Genomic DNA, 16,753 nt, shown 5'->3' on the forward strand with positions numbered 1-16,753 from the left:
TCAACGTGTATAACAAAATGTTTATTTATATGCAGGGACGCTGTCCAACACACAGTGCAAACTCTCATTGTCTTAGGATCAGCACAAGCAGGGGAAACTGGGGCCACACCCAGAAGGAGTCCTTCCAACTCTGAGTCCTCCCTTGCTCTGCTCAGTGATGCCAGGAAACTGAAGGTCCTCCCAGAACCTTCCACCAGGGGGCAGACATGCTCCATCGCTGCACAGGGGTGTAATGGGCAGAGACTTGTCCAGTCCAGTCCAGGCAGTGTCACATTTTGATACCCTGGTGGAAACCCTTCTTGTCCTCATGGTGACAGGAAGGCTCTCCTACCCTCAGTAGTTCAGCTGCCAAGTTCAAGTCCAGTGGAATGTATGGACAAGGGATCCAAGAGACTGAACTGGCCTCTCATGGAGACTCCCAACCCTCTTCTTTCCAGATCTGGGCGTGTGTTGGAGGGAGTAGGTTGACTCTCTAATGGGGAAGCATTTCCTAGCAAAACTGCTGGCTTCAGCTGCTTCAGGACGGGCCACTCAGCTTGACGGCATGGACAGTACAAACTCACAACACACAACACAGACACACAACTGGCTCTCAGCTTCTCAGCCTCTCTGCATCACAGTGCACACAGTACCAAAGTGGTTCCCCAGCGACCCTGGGATCAGGGAGTTGGGGAGTGGGAGGGAACACACCCCTCCAGAAGCTGAAGAAAGGTCCAGACTGAGGTAGGTGGAGAGAGATGGCTGCAGGGACCTTGGACCTCTCCAGTTCCTGAAATTCCCTGACAGGAAAAGGTGTGGCTTTGAAATAGTTCATCAGACAGCAAGGGAGGAGGGCTGAAGCCTGGGTACACTGGAGTGAAGCTCAAAGGCCGAGGCTACCAGTGGCACTCAGGAGCTGGTTTTGTTGTCTTGTTTGCCTGAATGGTACTTGCTTTTGTTTTTTTCTTGTGGTGCTGAGGATGGGACCCAAGCCTCCAGCATGCTAACCATGGCCCTCTGCCACAGAGCCACACCCCAGTTTGAGGTCTGCCATCCTGCCAGGCTGCAGCACTGAGCAAAATTGCCTGCCAGGGCCCTCTGGGAGTCTGATTTTCACACCAAGGTACAAAAAGAACAAGCAGGAAAAAGTGGATTCTTTCCAACAGTCCTGAGCTAACCTGAGGGGCCTGTCCCCTACAGGGCTGCCACCTCTTCTTTCCCACATAGAACCCTCTGATTGATAGCCCCCATGGGGACCATCCTAGGGTCTCAGCATTCAAGGTCCAGCATTATCCTTTCTCCTTGAATGACTCACACAGAGTCCCTCCTTCCCAGTAAGCCCCTCGGGTGGAGAGGGTTGGGGAAGGAGCCCTGGAAGCCAGAGAAAAATGACCAGAAGGGGCTCTGGAAGCCCAGCTTTCAGGTCCAGTTGGGAGCAGGTCACAGAGGGCAAGGACTTGCCCAGGTGCTCTGCATACCTATGCCCAGCTGGCCTTCTGAGAAGGCCAGACCTGCAATGGTTTTCTGCCACTCTGGCTGTCCTGTCCCTCGCTCAACCTGCAGGTGAGAGGGAGGCTGGGGCTGTGGAGGCTGCTAAAGGAAGTTGGCCCAGAAAGTCACACAGAGTTCTGGGGAGTGGAGGTCTAGAAGGTCTGGAGACCCCCTTTTGCAGGGTCATTCCACCCTGTCTGTGACAGCCTCGATGGCCTGGTTAACTGAGCTTCATGCCGGCTTCAGGTACACCAAGGGGCACGGGCTTCTCTTCCAGGCTCTGCAGCAGAGTCTCTGGGGTCTCCAACTGTGACTGAAAGGGGCACTCCTCCTTGGAGAAGGGGACCTGCTCATCTTCTGAGGAGCCTGAGGGGCTGGCATCTGAGTCCCCCATGGTGGTACTGGCTTGGGAGGAGCACTGTGAGCCATGGTCAGAGCTGCTACAGACATTCACGATGCAAGTGACATTGACCTGGGTCCCATGGCTGCCAGGGGAGGATTCTGTAAAGGAAAGATGAGAGGGGGCATCAGTCCAGGGGTATTGAAATCTGCCTCCTGCCCAGAGGCAGATTAAGACATGTGGGAGGACCAGGTGTAATGGCACATGCCTGTAATCCCAGCTACTCGGAAGACAAAGGCAGGAGGACTACAGTCCAAGACCAAAAGTTAGGAAGAGCCAGTTAGCTAAAGCAGATGAAAGTGCTCCAGGAAGGACAAAACCTATGCCCTACAGAGGACCCAAGAGGTGAGCAGGAAGCAGTCACAGACACTGGCCACCCACTGGCAATAACCTGCTAGATGGCCTCTGAGGTCCTGGTCACACCAACTACAAGATAAGAACCCTCTGTCATGGGTGCATTACCTTAATCGTTGCCCCTGAAGTCTTTGCTTCTCAGATAATCCTTTTTCTACATGCAGTGCCTCTAGGATTTCATAAATTTGGGGTTCCAGCATGGGGGCAGGTTGGGATGCCTACTGTTTACAGCCTGATAAATCTGTATTGGAAACCCTGCTCTGCTTCCACAATCTTGGCCGAGTCACCTAACCTCCCAGTGCCTCAGCTTGCTTGCTGTAAAATGGGTATAAGGACACTTTATCTCTTGGCAGGCACTGTATCTATGCAGCTCCTGAGGCAGTGACTCTCAGTGAACCAGGGGTGAACGAGGCTCCGTCTATCCAACTTCCCGTGGCACCTGCACTTGATGTTGACGGACACCTTGGACTTCACCTTCACCTCCCATCCAACCCGCTCCTGCCCACCTCAGCTTGCATGGCTCGATTCCAACAAGTTGCTCAGACCCAGCGCCTTGGACCATCTCCACCTCATATACCCGCCCCCTCTACCCCCACCCTCGCTCCCGTTGTATCAGTGATTCTTGCCTGGACTACTTTCAAAAGATAACATGAATTCCCCCACCTGTCTCGAGACTGCTCATGCAAGGTGTTCACCCACAACCCTCTGGGCCAGTGTGAACAGCCTCCACCTGGCTTCTGGTTCTGACCCCACCCTCTGCAGACTGCTCTCCTCCAGCAGCTAGAGCTGGCTCTTACAAACATGGTCAGTTGTTGCCTTGGCTGCTCAATAAATGACAGTCCTCAGAATCCTGTGTGACCTGGCACCTGTCCTCTCTACCTTTCTGCACCTCCAAGATCTCACCTGGGGTTCTTTCTAGCCACACTCAGCTGCCCGCCCCTCCTTCAACCCTTCACACCTCAGGGCCTTTGAATATCCTGCTCCCTCCATCTGGAAAGCTCCTCCCTATTTGCATAGCTCTCTCCCTCCCGTGACTCAGTCCTAACTCAAAAGTGACTTCCTCTGAGAAGCCTCCCTGGCCTCCCTCACATTTGCCTCCTGCCCTGTCTATCACTCTCTGGGTTCCTCCCCCACTCCCCCAGACCCTAAGCCCAGACAAGCACTATATGCCTATAACAGAGATAAGTACTGAATGGATAAAAACCAGCTCGGGGTGTGTTTTGTTTTTGGCAATGATAGTGTTTTAAGTGAACTGACTACCAACGCTTAAAATTCACTTGTTTGTTTTAAAAACCCAGTACTGGGCTCGGTGGTAGAGCCGTCGCCTAACATATCTGAGGCCCAGGGTTTGAGTCCCAGCACTGCCTCCCTTGGGAGCAGATGTCATTAACCTGGCCATGGCAGGCCACCTACAGCTGGCAGACACTTCAGGGGTGGGCTCGCCCACTTTCCTACCCAGCCCCTGCTGGCATCTGAGCTTCCTAACTAGTTGGAGAGGGTCGATGACGGATTAGCTGATGAATGTAAGGGGCTTGGCACACACAATAGCCCCTCAATAACAGCTGTTGATATGGCTGCTGTAGTGACCTGCTGGAGCCAATCCCAGGGACTGCCTGTTGTTCAGCCAGCTCCTGACTCCCTCCCAGAACTCAGGTGGGGGCCTGGGGGAGAATGGAGCTGGCCAACCGCTCTGCTCAGAGTAAGCCCCAAATGGCCTCCATCGCCCCCAAATGTCACCCAAAGGTACCATGGCCTTTGCACATCATGAATGAGACTCTGTGGGGGCAGATGGGACACAGCTCTGGGGTTGACACGTTCCCACAGTGGAGAGGTGTCAGGGTGGGAGGGGAGAAGGGGAGAGCAGAGGAAGGCAGAGGCCAAGGAGCCAGTGGGGAGCACCTGAGACAAGGAGCAGAGAGGAAAGGGGACAGGCAGGCAGCCAGAGGGCTACCCTGGAGCCAAGGAGAATGCCACAGGACACCCTGGAAGAAGTGTAGCGATGAATACAAGAGTTTCTATTTGGTCACATTTTTGTTCAAGCAATAAATGACTAGGGCCACCTGCTCTGTTCCACTCACCGGCCCAGGACCCCTGCTGGGGAGTTCTCACGCTGGAGTGTGGGGCAAAAACAAGACATTACCCTGAAGAGGTGCGAACTCAAAGGGAAACACAAGTGGGTAGTGTCAGCTCATGCAGACAGTCAGGTGATCTGGGTGCTGCAAGTAGAGAGATGGCGTGGACACAGGCAAGCTGCAGGGCATAGCCGCCAGGAGGGCAGCAAAACGTGGGAGGGTGAAGGTGCTGCAGTTGGCAGTTGGCAATCCCCACCTGGAGGTGGCCCAGAGGGAGACTGGTCCCTGGCAGGTGCCAACCTGGGCACAGTGCCACTTGGGTCTCACCAGCCTTGCCAAGGAGGTGCCATGGCTCCAGATGAGGAAATTGAGGCTTGGTGGGGAGAAGAAGGCTGCTCACATTCTCATGGCACCAGAGCAGCTGGAAAGGATCTGGGAATGACCCAAGCTCTCATAGTTATGGTCGTTCCCTGTCATCCCATTGGCTGGTGCTTCCAGGTTAGAGGGAGAGATATAGGCCAGTGAACTTGATCTCTCAACTACAAAACAAACTCTAGGAAACCCCAGGGTTCTGGAGGACCCTTTCCAGGATCCCCATTCAAGATAGGCACTGGAAATGCCAATTAGGGGGTGACACCTCCATTAGCCCAGGTCCAGGGCAAGATGCAGACTGAGTAAACAGAACAGGGTTCCTACAATGCTGGTGCTTCCAGTCCAAAGGGACCCGTTTTGAGCACCAGCGAGCAAAGTCCCACAGACATTTCTTTCTTCATCTTCCAACCCTGGGGCTCTGGAGCTCCACAGTACAGGGGTGGTTCCTGGCTCTTCTGTATATTAGCTGTGTGCCCCTCAATAAGCTATTCAACCTCTCTGGGTCTCAGTTTCCTCATCTGTAAAATGGGGATAACAATGGTAACTCTCTTACCATGGGAGGGCATGTTAATTTTATGCAAGTGAAGTGCCCAGTACAGTACCATGTCTGACACACCACAGCCCTGTGGTAAGAATAAGTTGTTATTGTGACTGTCAGCCACGGTGCCAGGGTTGTGGATTTTAGGGAAACTCAGGATGATCCTGGCTTCCCAGGAGTCCCACAGCTTCCTGTGGAAGGGAGGCAGGGGCTGGGGAGCCCTGAGGAGCAGTGAACCCAGCCAGGGGTGACAGCAGGCAGAGGGTTTCAGAAAATTCCCTGCTTAGATATTAGAGGCTCGAAACACAGGTTGGAGAAGGAAGGGAGTGCCAGGTGAAAGGTCCAACATGCATGAAGGTGGGAGGAACGTGGTGGGTTCAGGGTTCGGAAGTTTCAGGTGGGGCTGGTGGGTGGCTCAAGTGGTAGAGCACCTGCCTAACAAGCACAAGACCCTGAGTTCAAACCCCAGTACTGTAAAAAGAAGAAAGAGGAAGAAAGGAAAAGAAGAGGAGGAGAAGGAAGGGGAGGAGCAGTTTCGGGTGGTTCCGTAACAGGGAGGAGGAGGCAGGCCAGGAGGGAGTTAAGGCCAGACCCTGAGGGCTTCAAATGCCCACCCCTGCCCAGCTGGAAGTCCAGGAGGTGTGACTAAAACAAGAGATCAGGCAGGAGGGGCATGTAGCCCCAACTTACAATGATTTAAGATTTTCAACCTGACATTGATACAAAAGTGATACACATTCAGCACAAACTGTACTTAGAATGGGGAAGTTGGCTCTTTTCCAGGGCTAGTGACATGCCATGGGGTCCCCTACTGTCCTGCTGGGCAGCAGTGGGGAGCCACAGCTCCCATCCAGCCACGTGGCCAATAGGGAAAACTTCCACACCCTACAGCAGGCTGTGCTGCCGAGCCACGGTGGACCATAGGTCAGGTAGGTATTTTTTTTAACGTACAATGGGTTTATTGAGATGAGGATGCCATCCCAGACCTGGGAGCATCTTACGAAAGGGATTAAAGCAGATGTACTCTCTGCCCCTTACCTGAGCTCCTGGAGCTGGCCCCGGCCTCCCCGGACCCTCTGTCCTTCCCCGTGGTGGGTGCCTGTGTCTGATGCCTGGGGGGCACCCTCCTGTCCCCGGTGCTGGCTGAGCTCTCCAGGGAGCTGCTGCTGGAACTGGGTGCTGTGGTCAGCAGGTGCTGCTGCTCCTTCTCGGCAGGCAAGTGAGGCTGGGAGGAGGAGGAGGACGAAGAGCAGTCAGCCCCCCAGTGAGCTCCTCTCCCCGCCTGCCACTCAGCACTTCACAGTTTACACCGCCCACACAGCACGTTCTTTCCACACACAGCACTTTTAGGAGGTGCGATTCTCCGTGGTTCTGTGACTCTGCTATCAGCACCTAGCTGCCCTACTCAAGTGTGAGCCTTATAAATACCGGGGCCAGTGGCCTTGCTCACCAAGCAGGCTTAGAGGTGGGGCAGGGTTTAATTCTCATTCTTCATAAGGACTTAGGAAAAAAAAAGCGACTTTCCTAAGGCCACCCACTGACACAGGAAGATGTGGATTTGGGATCCAGACCACAAGTGGAAATCATGACTCCACTACTCACTTTCTGTGTGACCTTGGACAAGTTGCATAACCTCTCTGTTATGGTGCCAAGGGTTGGCGTGATATCTCCAAGGCACTATCTATACTGATGGATATCCATGGATATCCAAGGCATTATCTATACTGATTCTTCCACCAGCCCAGTGTTATCCTTATTCTGCAGAAGTGGAAACTGAGGCCTGGAATGGTTAAATGACTTGACCAAGGTCACGCTTAGGATATGGTACAGCTGGGCTCAAACCTATGGGGCTTTTTCTGTGTGTCTCACGGTTCAGGTCCAGAAGCTGACGAGGATCCCATTTCTAGGCACCTGTGCTGGGGATATCTATAAATTCCACTCTAAATGCTGTTGCCTATCCCTGACTGGACAGATACTGAGGGTCTTGCCTCAGAGTTCTGGGTGATCACTGAACTGCAGAAAAGGAGATTGCAGGGGCCGTGTTCTCACCAGCTGCCCTGGCCCTGGGCCTGCCAGGGTGAGACTGGGTCTACAATGGTAAGTGAATAGCTGGGCAGATGGATGCAGGTGGGAGGGTCAGAGGATTGCCCACTGGCACAATGGCTTCCCAGACACATCCCACAGCATGTCCCCACTTGCTTCCTTGAAGCCTGCCCAGACCATGGCCTCTGACTCTGGCTGGAAGGATCCTATGCAAGTTGTCCCCACGAGGTCACAGAAGCCCAGAGAACCCAGAATCCTGTGAACAGAATCACACATGGCCAGGGCAAAATGAGCCGGGATCAGTATGCCAGAGCTGAAGGCAGCCTGTGGCATCCTCTTGCTTCCCTAGGAGGCCTCACTGGCTGGCCTGGTTCCCATTCTAGGATGGATGGAGGGCATTCCAGGTTCACTGTCTGACCTTGGCCACTGTCTAGTCCCACCCCACCTGCAGACTTGCTCCCAGCATAGAGGGCAAGAAGGAGCATCCAAATGTCACACGTCACAAACTCTAGAGATGGAGCTTTACTGGAGGTATAGTCAGGCAGAACAGAAACCCCCAAAGGTCACAGCATGCCTCCCTGGTCAAAGCCACAAGTTGCAAAGTTCAAGTACAGAGGCTACCAGAGTCCTGTTCCTCAGGCTGGGGCCTCAGGAGGGAAGCACTGAGCAGTCTCATTCAAACACAGGTGTCCAGCCAGCCCACCCCACTCAGCTCCCTACCCAGCTCCTGTGCAGAGCAGAGACCCAGGCAGAGCCGCTGGCTGGCTCCTTTGGGTCTGTGTGCGGGAGCGTGTGTCCTCAGGCTGAGGGTGTGTGTAGCGTGTACACATGCATGTCTATGAGCACAGGGCCATGACAGTGACACAGTTGGGGGGGTGGTGAGGACACACACTCCTAGGTTTGTGTCCCAGGTCCCTCCCATCAGCTGTACCACCTTAGGAAAGTTACTTATCTTCTCTGGGTCAAGGGTCCAGGGCTGTGAAATTGGGTGAATAATCTTAAGGGCTGTGTATCACAGCGAGACCAGGAGTATAAACAATGCCCAGCACAGCTGGCATCCATTCAGTACCCAACAAATGCTGGCACTGTTTACTAACCATGAGCCATGAATGAGCAGGCCTGGGGTGGTGGGTGAGCTCACGCGTGTGCATATGCTAGACAGGGAGCCACCATCCTCTGCCCCGGGAGCAGGGGCTACTAGGTCACCGCTGGTCCTACCCAGCTGCCTCATTTGGAGCCTCACCTGCTGGGCTACCAGCTCAGCTGAGGGCTGAGCAGAGTGGGGCACAGGATGGACAAGGGGTGGGGGCTGAGGACTGAATGACTCCAGGGAGGTGACCAACCTCAGAAGGCAGGCCCTGCTGGGAAGGGGTGAGACTGGACCAGCTTTGGCAATTCCTGGCAGAACCCACCGACAGGACTATTTCAGACCTGAGCTACACCACAGATCTAAACTTCTAACCTGACAGGAGTGACTATGTCTCCCACACTTTAGTTTCCTCATCTGTACGGTGGGGAGTCTGGGGACCCCCTCCCTTCACCTGTGAAGAGCCTGGCTCAGGTTTGGGCCAGGGTGAGTTGGCACCAGTACAGACCCACACGTCTCTTTCCAACCCCGTGCTCAGGAAGCCTTGGCTGCAAGATGTCGGCTACAGCAGAGTGTTTGCACCGTAGGAATGAGCACACAGTGCAAATCAGGGTTGGGGTTTCCTCCCCCGAGAGAGCCAGTTACCAGCTCCCCACCGGGCTCTGCGCATGGCTCTCAATACACCCATTGTGTGAAAGCAAACTCAGCAAAAAGAAGAGGAAGCAGGGGCCGCTGGGCCGCACCCAGGACATCTCAGTACAGAGAGACAGGGAAGCACTTGGTTGGGGAAGAGCAGGTGGCAGCTGGGCTGCAGGGGGCAGGGAGCTTGGAGGGGACACTTGCTTGGCATGCCACCGGTAGCATGATTAAACTAAAGATGGGGAAGGGATAAGTGGGGGAATGGAAAACTGCTTTGTCCCCACTGAAATACTATAGGGTGGGCAGAGAGCACCGGGAACTGGAAGTCCCGAGACACAGTGCTGTGTGCCCTTGAGCAAGTCACTATCCCTCTCTGCATTTCAACAAAATCAGGAGATGAAATCACTCTATCTGATCTTAGAAGCCCCATGGAAACCTCAGGCACTGGGCCACCGAGGGCTTGGCACACCTCTGGACTCTGGACAAACTGACAGAGTGCACTGTTTCTTGTCTGACAACCTGACCCAGGAAGGGAATCAGGGGAGGAGGACCATGAGCACAAAGGGACACTCACCTCCTTGACTTCTCTCTGCAGGCAGGAGGACTTCTCTACAAAGAGGAGAAAGAGGGCAGGTCAGGAAGTGTGACTTACTTGGCCTGTCCATTCTAAGTAGGAAAACAGGGTAGGCTGGAGCAGATCCAGGGGTGTGGGTCCAGCCCTAGGGAGCTATTCCCACCAGACAAGACCCACAGAAGAGTGCATGTGGCTCTCCAGCCCATGGCACAGTTACACTCCCCTCAGCCCCAGGTCATCTGCCAGGCCAGCCTTTGCCCTTGTCCTACGCTCCCTCGGGGTGCTCTCTCTGTCCTATACACACTCCACCCATAGAATCTGACCCAGCTCCCAGGCCATCTGCCCATGGCTTTCTGGATGGGATAACCTGACTGCACCTTGGCTTTAGCAGCCAGGTTAGCAGAAGTGCTTTCTGTCCCAGGCTCTAAGCTTCTCTGGAGCAGACTGTGGTTTCCAGATACAGCTAAGGTCAAGGCCCAGAGGTACCCCCTCCACCCAAAAAAAAAAAAAACCTCGCTGGACCAGAGGATGAAGGAAGCAAGGAAGAAATGGAAACTTACTTTTCTTCTGGCTCACAAAGACACAGTATACCAGTCCCACCACCAGCAGACTCAGGGACGTCACTCCCACAATCAGTCCTAGGGAGAAGGGAGGCGCTCAGAACTCCCAGGGGCCAGTGGGTACCAAGGTGGCTGAGGTTATTGTAGGGGAGGAGTGAGTCTAGGCCAGAGGTTCTCAGATTCAGTGATAAACCAAACATGTCTGTGTCTTCATTCAGCCTGAGGGCCACCAGTGTGAGGCCCCTGGCTGGTAACAGTCCCAGTGAAGAAGGGAAGCTGGGGAGTCGACCATGTCCAGCCCATGGTCTTGTTAGTCAGATGGGCTCATCAGAAACAGCAAGTCGCTGGGTGCTGGTGGCTCAAGCTTATAATTCTAGCTACTCAGGAGGCAGAGATCAGGAGGATAGTGATTTGAAGCCAGCCTGAGCAAATAGTTCTTGAAACCCTATCTCAAAAAACCCCATCACAAAAAAAGGGTTGGTGAAGTGGTTCAAGGTGTGGGCCCTGAGTTCAAATCCCAGTACTGCAAAAAGGAAGGAAGGAAGTCAGTTACTTCTACATTCAGGTGGTTGACCCTATTTCACCCTACCCAGGAATTCTTGGTGACAGCATCAGGTCTTAGGAGGAGACCTGTCCACTGCCACCAGTATCCCAGGACAAAACACACAATCTGACCCAAAGTGGGCTCTGAGTAAGACAGAGAGAAAAAGAGAGAGAGAGAGGGAAGGAGGGAGGGAGGAAGGAAAGGAAAGAAGAAGGAAAAGAGAGAAAGAGGAAGGAAGGGAGAGAGGAAGGAAATGAGAGAGAAAAGGGAAGGAGAGAAAAGGCAAGGGAGGGAGGGGGAGAGGGAGGGAGAAGCCCTCTGACTTACCGATGGGAAGACCCATGCCCACTCTGATCCCTCCAACTGGGGGCCTGGAGCTCTCTGAGAATGTCAGGGAAGTGCTTAGAGCTGGACTGGGCTCTAACGTTGTCTCCACTGGCTGGGATCTCGTGGACACTGTCTGGGGTGTGTGAGCTGTCCCTGAGACTGTGTGCAGGGTGGCGGACACAGACATGCAGACCGCATCCATACTTGAATTGCCTGGAATGGCTACCACATCACAGCTGGGGAAAGAAAAAACTTGGTCAGAAGGCAATAGAGTGGATCATGGCTGGGCTCATTAATGGGCACGGGACCAGCATGGAAAGGACCTGGCAGCCAGGAGCCAGGATGGGGAATGGATATATGTGCTGTGCCCCCTCTCAGGAACACCCCAACCCCGGTCCCCAGCCACCTCTCCCTGTGTACTGTAAGGTGTCCACTTCCAGGGCAAGGTCCCTGATCGCTGTACCCACCCTTTGTCCTGGGACACTCCCTGCCCCCACTCCCCAAGCAGCTTTGGCAATGGTGGCCCTCTGCTCCTTCCCCCTCTGAACAGAGGGACTCAGTACTCACGTGCGGTGGGGGCTGCATGCATCTGTGGATGAAGTGGTGTTGGAGAATGTTCCAGGAGCACACGGGGCACACACCACATCAGAGTTCACAGTTCCTACAAGGGAAAAACTGGAGCTTGTCAACAACTCCAATACTCCATTGCAGAGTGGGGTCTTGGCACCTCCACTTGTACCTCTAATCCCTTAGCACATGCACGCAGACACATGTTCACCCACAAACACATATGCACAAGTACGTGCAGAACTGGTCTCCAGGATGTTGGGGTCACCCTCCTGCACCATCTCCTCGTTTTCCAGCAACTTGGGGCTTAGTCTGATCCATGTCTAGACCCCCAGGCCCTAGTGCACCATAGGTGCCAAATTAGAAGATCTGGATGAGTGAATGAATGTTGGAAAGGTGGAAAGATGCACCTGGCCACCACTGGTGACATTCCAGGGCTGGGGTGATGGGTCAATGTCCACGCAGCAGAGGCCCAAGGGGTTCCATACCTAATCTGGCCACTCCGAAGCCAGGGCGGCACCTGCTGAGTGGCATGCACAACCGGCAGCCATCCTGCTTCCTCAGCATACAGTACCAGCCCTGCCTGCATGCACACACGCGGTTCCGCTCCCGAGTGCAAACTTGTGTTTCCACCTGGTCTGGAGAAGTGAGAGGGCAGCCAGGGTCATTCCTGATACCACATGCCCATTGCCCTACCCCCCACCCTGGCCAGCCCAGCACCCACGGAGCTCTGATCTCCCAGAGGCTGGTGGACCCCCTCAACACGGAGCCACAGGGTCTGCTGCCTATATGTTCCACCAGCCCTGGCACAGAAGGAGCACACACACGTCTGCTCTACAATGCATCACTTCCTCAACTCTGACATGGACACAGCTCTCCCCAACTGTCTATGAGCTGCCTGCCCTGTGGGATGACAGCAAAGACTTGATGGGATCCAGAAGGCAAATGCCATTCCTAAGAGGTAAAGAACTGTTCCCATGCACCTCTGGCCCTGGGAGATCAAAACAACAGGCCTGGGGTAATCCTGGTCAGCTTGCAAGCCAAGGGACTGGAGTGCATAGTAGCCAGGGGGATGCCTGAGTGCCACCTCTCTTTGGGCCACTCACTGGAGCTACAGCGGGAACCACAGCCCAGGCACTTGGAGACCCAGTTCCAGAGCTGGGTATAGGTGCTGTCCTCACAGTCGGCACACACGGTGTCTGTGGTCTTGGTGCAGAAGTGTTTCACACGCTGGCCTAAAAAGCAAGTGACACAGGTCTCAGCTGGGGGTGGGGCTCCTCCCATGACCCTGAGTTCATCCACTGTTCCCCGGACTCCCAGAGTTCAGAAGCTCAGCTTGGATGGTTCTTTTAACCCAGTTCTAACAGCTGAATCGATTTCCCACACAGGGCAGGCACCAGCAATCACTCTGAGACCACTGTCTTCGTAAAGTAGCTTACTCCCTGCTCTTTCCAGGTGCCTAAAGTACACTGCTGGAAAACTGGTAGCAGTCAATCACACTTTAGTAAAAACTGGTCTGCCAGCTACTTTCTTCTTGATAATTGGCTAAAATTCTCCACCTAGAAGTGTGAACTACAGGGAAAAGAAGGCAGTAAGAATGTAGTCCCTGGTGGCCTAGCCCTTGACAGGATATCAGGACAAGGGAATGGGGCTCCTGAAGGCACGGAGAGAAGCAGGGCAGAGGATGGGAAAGCAAGGCAAACCTGTAAGGCATTTACTCTTTCTGTTCCCACTGTCCTGAGTTCATTGCCATGCTGATCTGTAACTTCTTAAAGGACCCAGCCAGTTAGCAGAAGAAAGAAGAATAACTTTCCCTGGGATCTCTCAAAATGACTATTGGAAGCAATGCCCACACACGCTTCTACCTTCTCAAGCTACTGCCTCAAAGCGTCCAGCGGCTTCCAGCCGCTCACAGAATAAAACCTAAACTCCTTGCATGGTGCCCGCTTACCTCTTTATCCTGACCCTCTGTACTCCCCTTTACTCACTCTGGGCCACACACACCGGCCCTGCCACTCCTCGAGCTAACCCTAACCTCAGAGCCTTTGCGCTTATTGCTTCCACCTGGCATGCTGTTCCCTGTATATTTGTACAATTGGCTCCCTTCCTTCCTGCCAGGCTCGATCTAAATGTCACCTCCTAGGGAGCCCTTCCTAGACCAGCCCACATAAAACAGCGATCCCATCACCTTATCTTCTTCCCAGCACTAGATCACGCATCTACTAGAGAATCTGCCTGTGTCCTTCACGAAGGGAAGGATTTTGTGTGCCCTGAGCTCTGTTGCATTCCAGCACCACAACACACAGCAGACGCTTTAGAAATGCTACCTGAGTGTACGTATGAGCATGCTGGATGGACGGCACTGGCTCTCCCCACTGGGGTTAGGGCTCAGGTCTACCATCTGTGAAACGGGTATGGTGCTCAATTGTTGGTACAGTCAAATAATGCAGTGAGCACCTACTATGGGCCAGATGTGTGTTGTACGCTGGGAATTCATTGGAGACCCAGGCACAGTCCTTGCCCTGGAAGAGCACACAGTGAGGCTAAGAGAGACACCAGACTGCAATTGCACATATGGAGGTGCGAAAAAGAGCTGTCCCATGGGATGCCAGGGGCCAGTGAGAGCTAGAGGGAGACAAGTGACCCAGATGGGCAGTGTGAGGGGTAGGCTTCCTGGAGGAGGGGACAGGTAAGTGGAAGTCTAAAGGATAGGTAGGATTTAACCAGGTAGAGGGAGTCAGATGGTGTGTCATGCAGAGAGGGCAGCATATGCAAAAGCCCAAAAGCAAGAGGGACCCAGGCCTTCAAATGCATGGCACCAGAAGGAGTTCAGAGAGAATGGAGGGCCACAGCTCAACAGTGCCATTGCTGAACGCACAGGCTCCCTGCAGAGCTGCCACCCGCCCAAGGGTCAGGGCCCCGGTGGCTGCTCCTCACCAGGTGGACACATGCCACAGCACTTCTGCACCGTCTTGTCGTAGTACTCTCTCAGCTGGCACATGCTTCCAGTTTTCGGGTCATAGGGTATCGATGTAACCTGGAAGGGGGAAGGCAAGACGGCCATCAGCACAGCCACCCACTCCACCACACCTGATGCCAGGCCCACCCTGCAAACATTTGTCCTCTTTCTGCTGGGGCTCCACTGATGGGGCTTTCTCCCTTTAGGGGTTGGGAGAGGTCAGGGAAAGGAGATTCCTGGCCCTCCTTCCCCTCCTCCACCTCCTTCCTCAGTGTGGCATACTCAAGTCTGCAGGTGGAGGCATTGGGCCAGGGTGGACTGGCTGTAGGCTTTCCCCATTGCTGGATGGGGCAGATGTGGAGCAGATGTGGGTTCTGAAGACAGAACCTAGAAGACAGAGGACCGAAGTCTTTGGCACAAAATTGCCTCACTGCCTAGGTTATTTTTCCAGTCCTCCTGACCTGGGAGATGTCTCTCTGTCCTTCAAGCTGAGATCTGCCACTCTGGGAAGAGCTCTCTGATTCCCTGGGGTTGGTTTAGGCCCCTCCTCCTCCTCCCCTCTGTGCTCTCTGAACACAAATTCAACCCATTCTAACAATATAGCACTGTTCTGAATGTGCACTTGCTGTCTTTCCACTCACATGGGTGCGTGTGCACGAAGCTACACACACCCCTGTGCACTCCTACATCTGTGATGCAGATAACTTTGCTATGTCCAGAGCCATGGCCTCTGGATGCAGCACAGCTGCCTCAGGAAATGAATTTTGGCTGCAATGGACATCCTGACACACTACGTGTGCACAGGTGCTGCAGTTCTATAGGCTTCAGTGGGGGACAGGAGCCCCCCTGTTATCAACAGGGTACCTGTCCCCAGTGACAGCTGTACTGGCTGAAAAGGACTCTCCAGCTAAGAGGCTAGCCCCTGGCCTCAAGGTGAGACAAACTCTGGTACAATTCCTGGTCCCAAGCCCCTTGGGGCTAGGCTGAAGTTGACTCCAGCTGTGATCATTTGGCCCCTGCCAGGTCCCTCTCCTTCTCCTGTCCTGCTACCCTACCCTCTTCCTCTGAAAGCCCTCCCCTCTTAATCACAGGGCACAAGAATCCCTGCTCAGGCTCTGCTCTGGTGACTGAACCTAAGACAAGTGTGTTATCTCAGCAAGACCTCCTAACAACCAGACAAAGAAGGGCTCCTTCCTGTGGCCATTGTGTGGACCAGGAATCTAAGGCATAAGGATAACAGGTTGCCCTCCCAAGGTCCTAGAACTAGTAAGCGACAGAGAAGAATTTGAACTCAGGTTCTAACTTCACTGTCCATGATCTCAATCATGCTGCGGGCCTCCATGAGAAGGTGAGCAAAGCAAGGATGAAAGAGAAGGGAGGGGCCAGGTGGAGTTGCTCAAACCTGTAATCCTAGCTCTTGGGAGGCAGAGATCAGGAGGATTGTGGTTCAAGATGAGCCCAGACAAAAAGTTTTCGAGATCCCCATCTCAACCAATGGCTGAGCATGGTGGTTCATGCCTGTTATCCCTGCACAAATAGGAGGATCACGGTACAGGCTTAAAGTGAGACCCTATCTTTAAAATAATCAATGAAAAAAAGAGTTGGCGGTATGGCTCTAATGGTAGAGTGGCCGCCTAGTAAGTGCAAGGCCCTGATTCAACCCCCAATACTGCCGGGGGCGGGGGGGGGGGGGCGGCAAAGGGGAGAAGCAGAGAAGAAAATCAGCAATTTACTAAGTATAGAACTGGACACACAAATCCCCCCCTTCAGGTCTCTGAATGACATTCTAAAAGGGCATAGCAGTAGTGACAGTCACTACTGTGCCTGGACCCCTGGCACACACCCAGTCTTTCTGGGGGTTGGGAATCAGGGCCTTCGGGGAGAAGCATGAATTAGCCACCTATGCGAGGCTGTGGGCTCGCCAGAGCTGATGTGCTCATATGTAGGCAAAACCGGGCATGTACCTGTTTATATGAGCAAAGAAGTGGATGTTGGAACACACCCAAAGTCACTCAGTGGCCTCTGCAGCTCTCACCTCCAAATGACGAGGGGTGGTTCTATGAGGCTAGAATTGAGGGCTGGCTCATGCCCCAGTGTCTAGTGAGTTGTGATCACGTGGTCAGTAGGAATTCAATAAAAGCTTATTGGAGAGATGTGCCCTCTCCAAGACAAGGACACAGCTAGAGTCTGGGTTTCAATTTCTCATTTCACCACTCCCCAGCTGTGTGGACTTAGGCAAGTGCCTCA

At 53.8% G+C, this 16,753-nt stretch overlaps 1 protein-coding gene across 1 annotated transcript in view; it reads right to left on the minus strand.

Moving 5' to 3' along the window:
- Positions 1-16,753, minus strand: part of Tnfrsf1b (TNF receptor superfamily member 1B) — a 30,245-nt gene continuing 13,492 nt past the window's right edge. Inside the window, exons 2-10 of the mRNA XM_020160073.2 lie at positions 14,485-14,584; positions 12,654-12,782; positions 12,036-12,185; positions 11,548-11,641; positions 10,981-11,216; positions 10,110-10,187; positions 9,550-9,584; positions 6,245-6,431; positions 1-1,971 (exon numbers count right to left, since the gene is read on the minus strand). Coding sequence (XP_020015662.1) covers positions 1,691-1,971; positions 6,245-6,431; positions 9,550-9,584; positions 10,110-10,187; positions 10,981-11,216; positions 11,548-11,641; positions 12,036-12,185; positions 12,654-12,782; positions 14,485-14,584 — 1,290 coding nt within the window. The 3' untranslated portion in view covers positions 1-1,690. The remainder of the gene's footprint in view (positions 1,972-6,244; positions 6,432-9,549; positions 9,585-10,109; positions 10,188-10,980; positions 11,217-11,547; positions 11,642-12,035; positions 12,186-12,653; positions 12,783-14,484; positions 14,585-16,753) is intronic.

The sequence above is a fragment of the Castor canadensis genome, chromosome 7 (genome assembly GCF_047511655.1).
Source record: "Castor canadensis chromosome 7, mCasCan1.hap1v2, whole genome shotgun sequence".
NCBI lineage: Eukaryota > Metazoa > Chordata > Mammalia > Rodentia > Castoridae > Castor > Castor canadensis.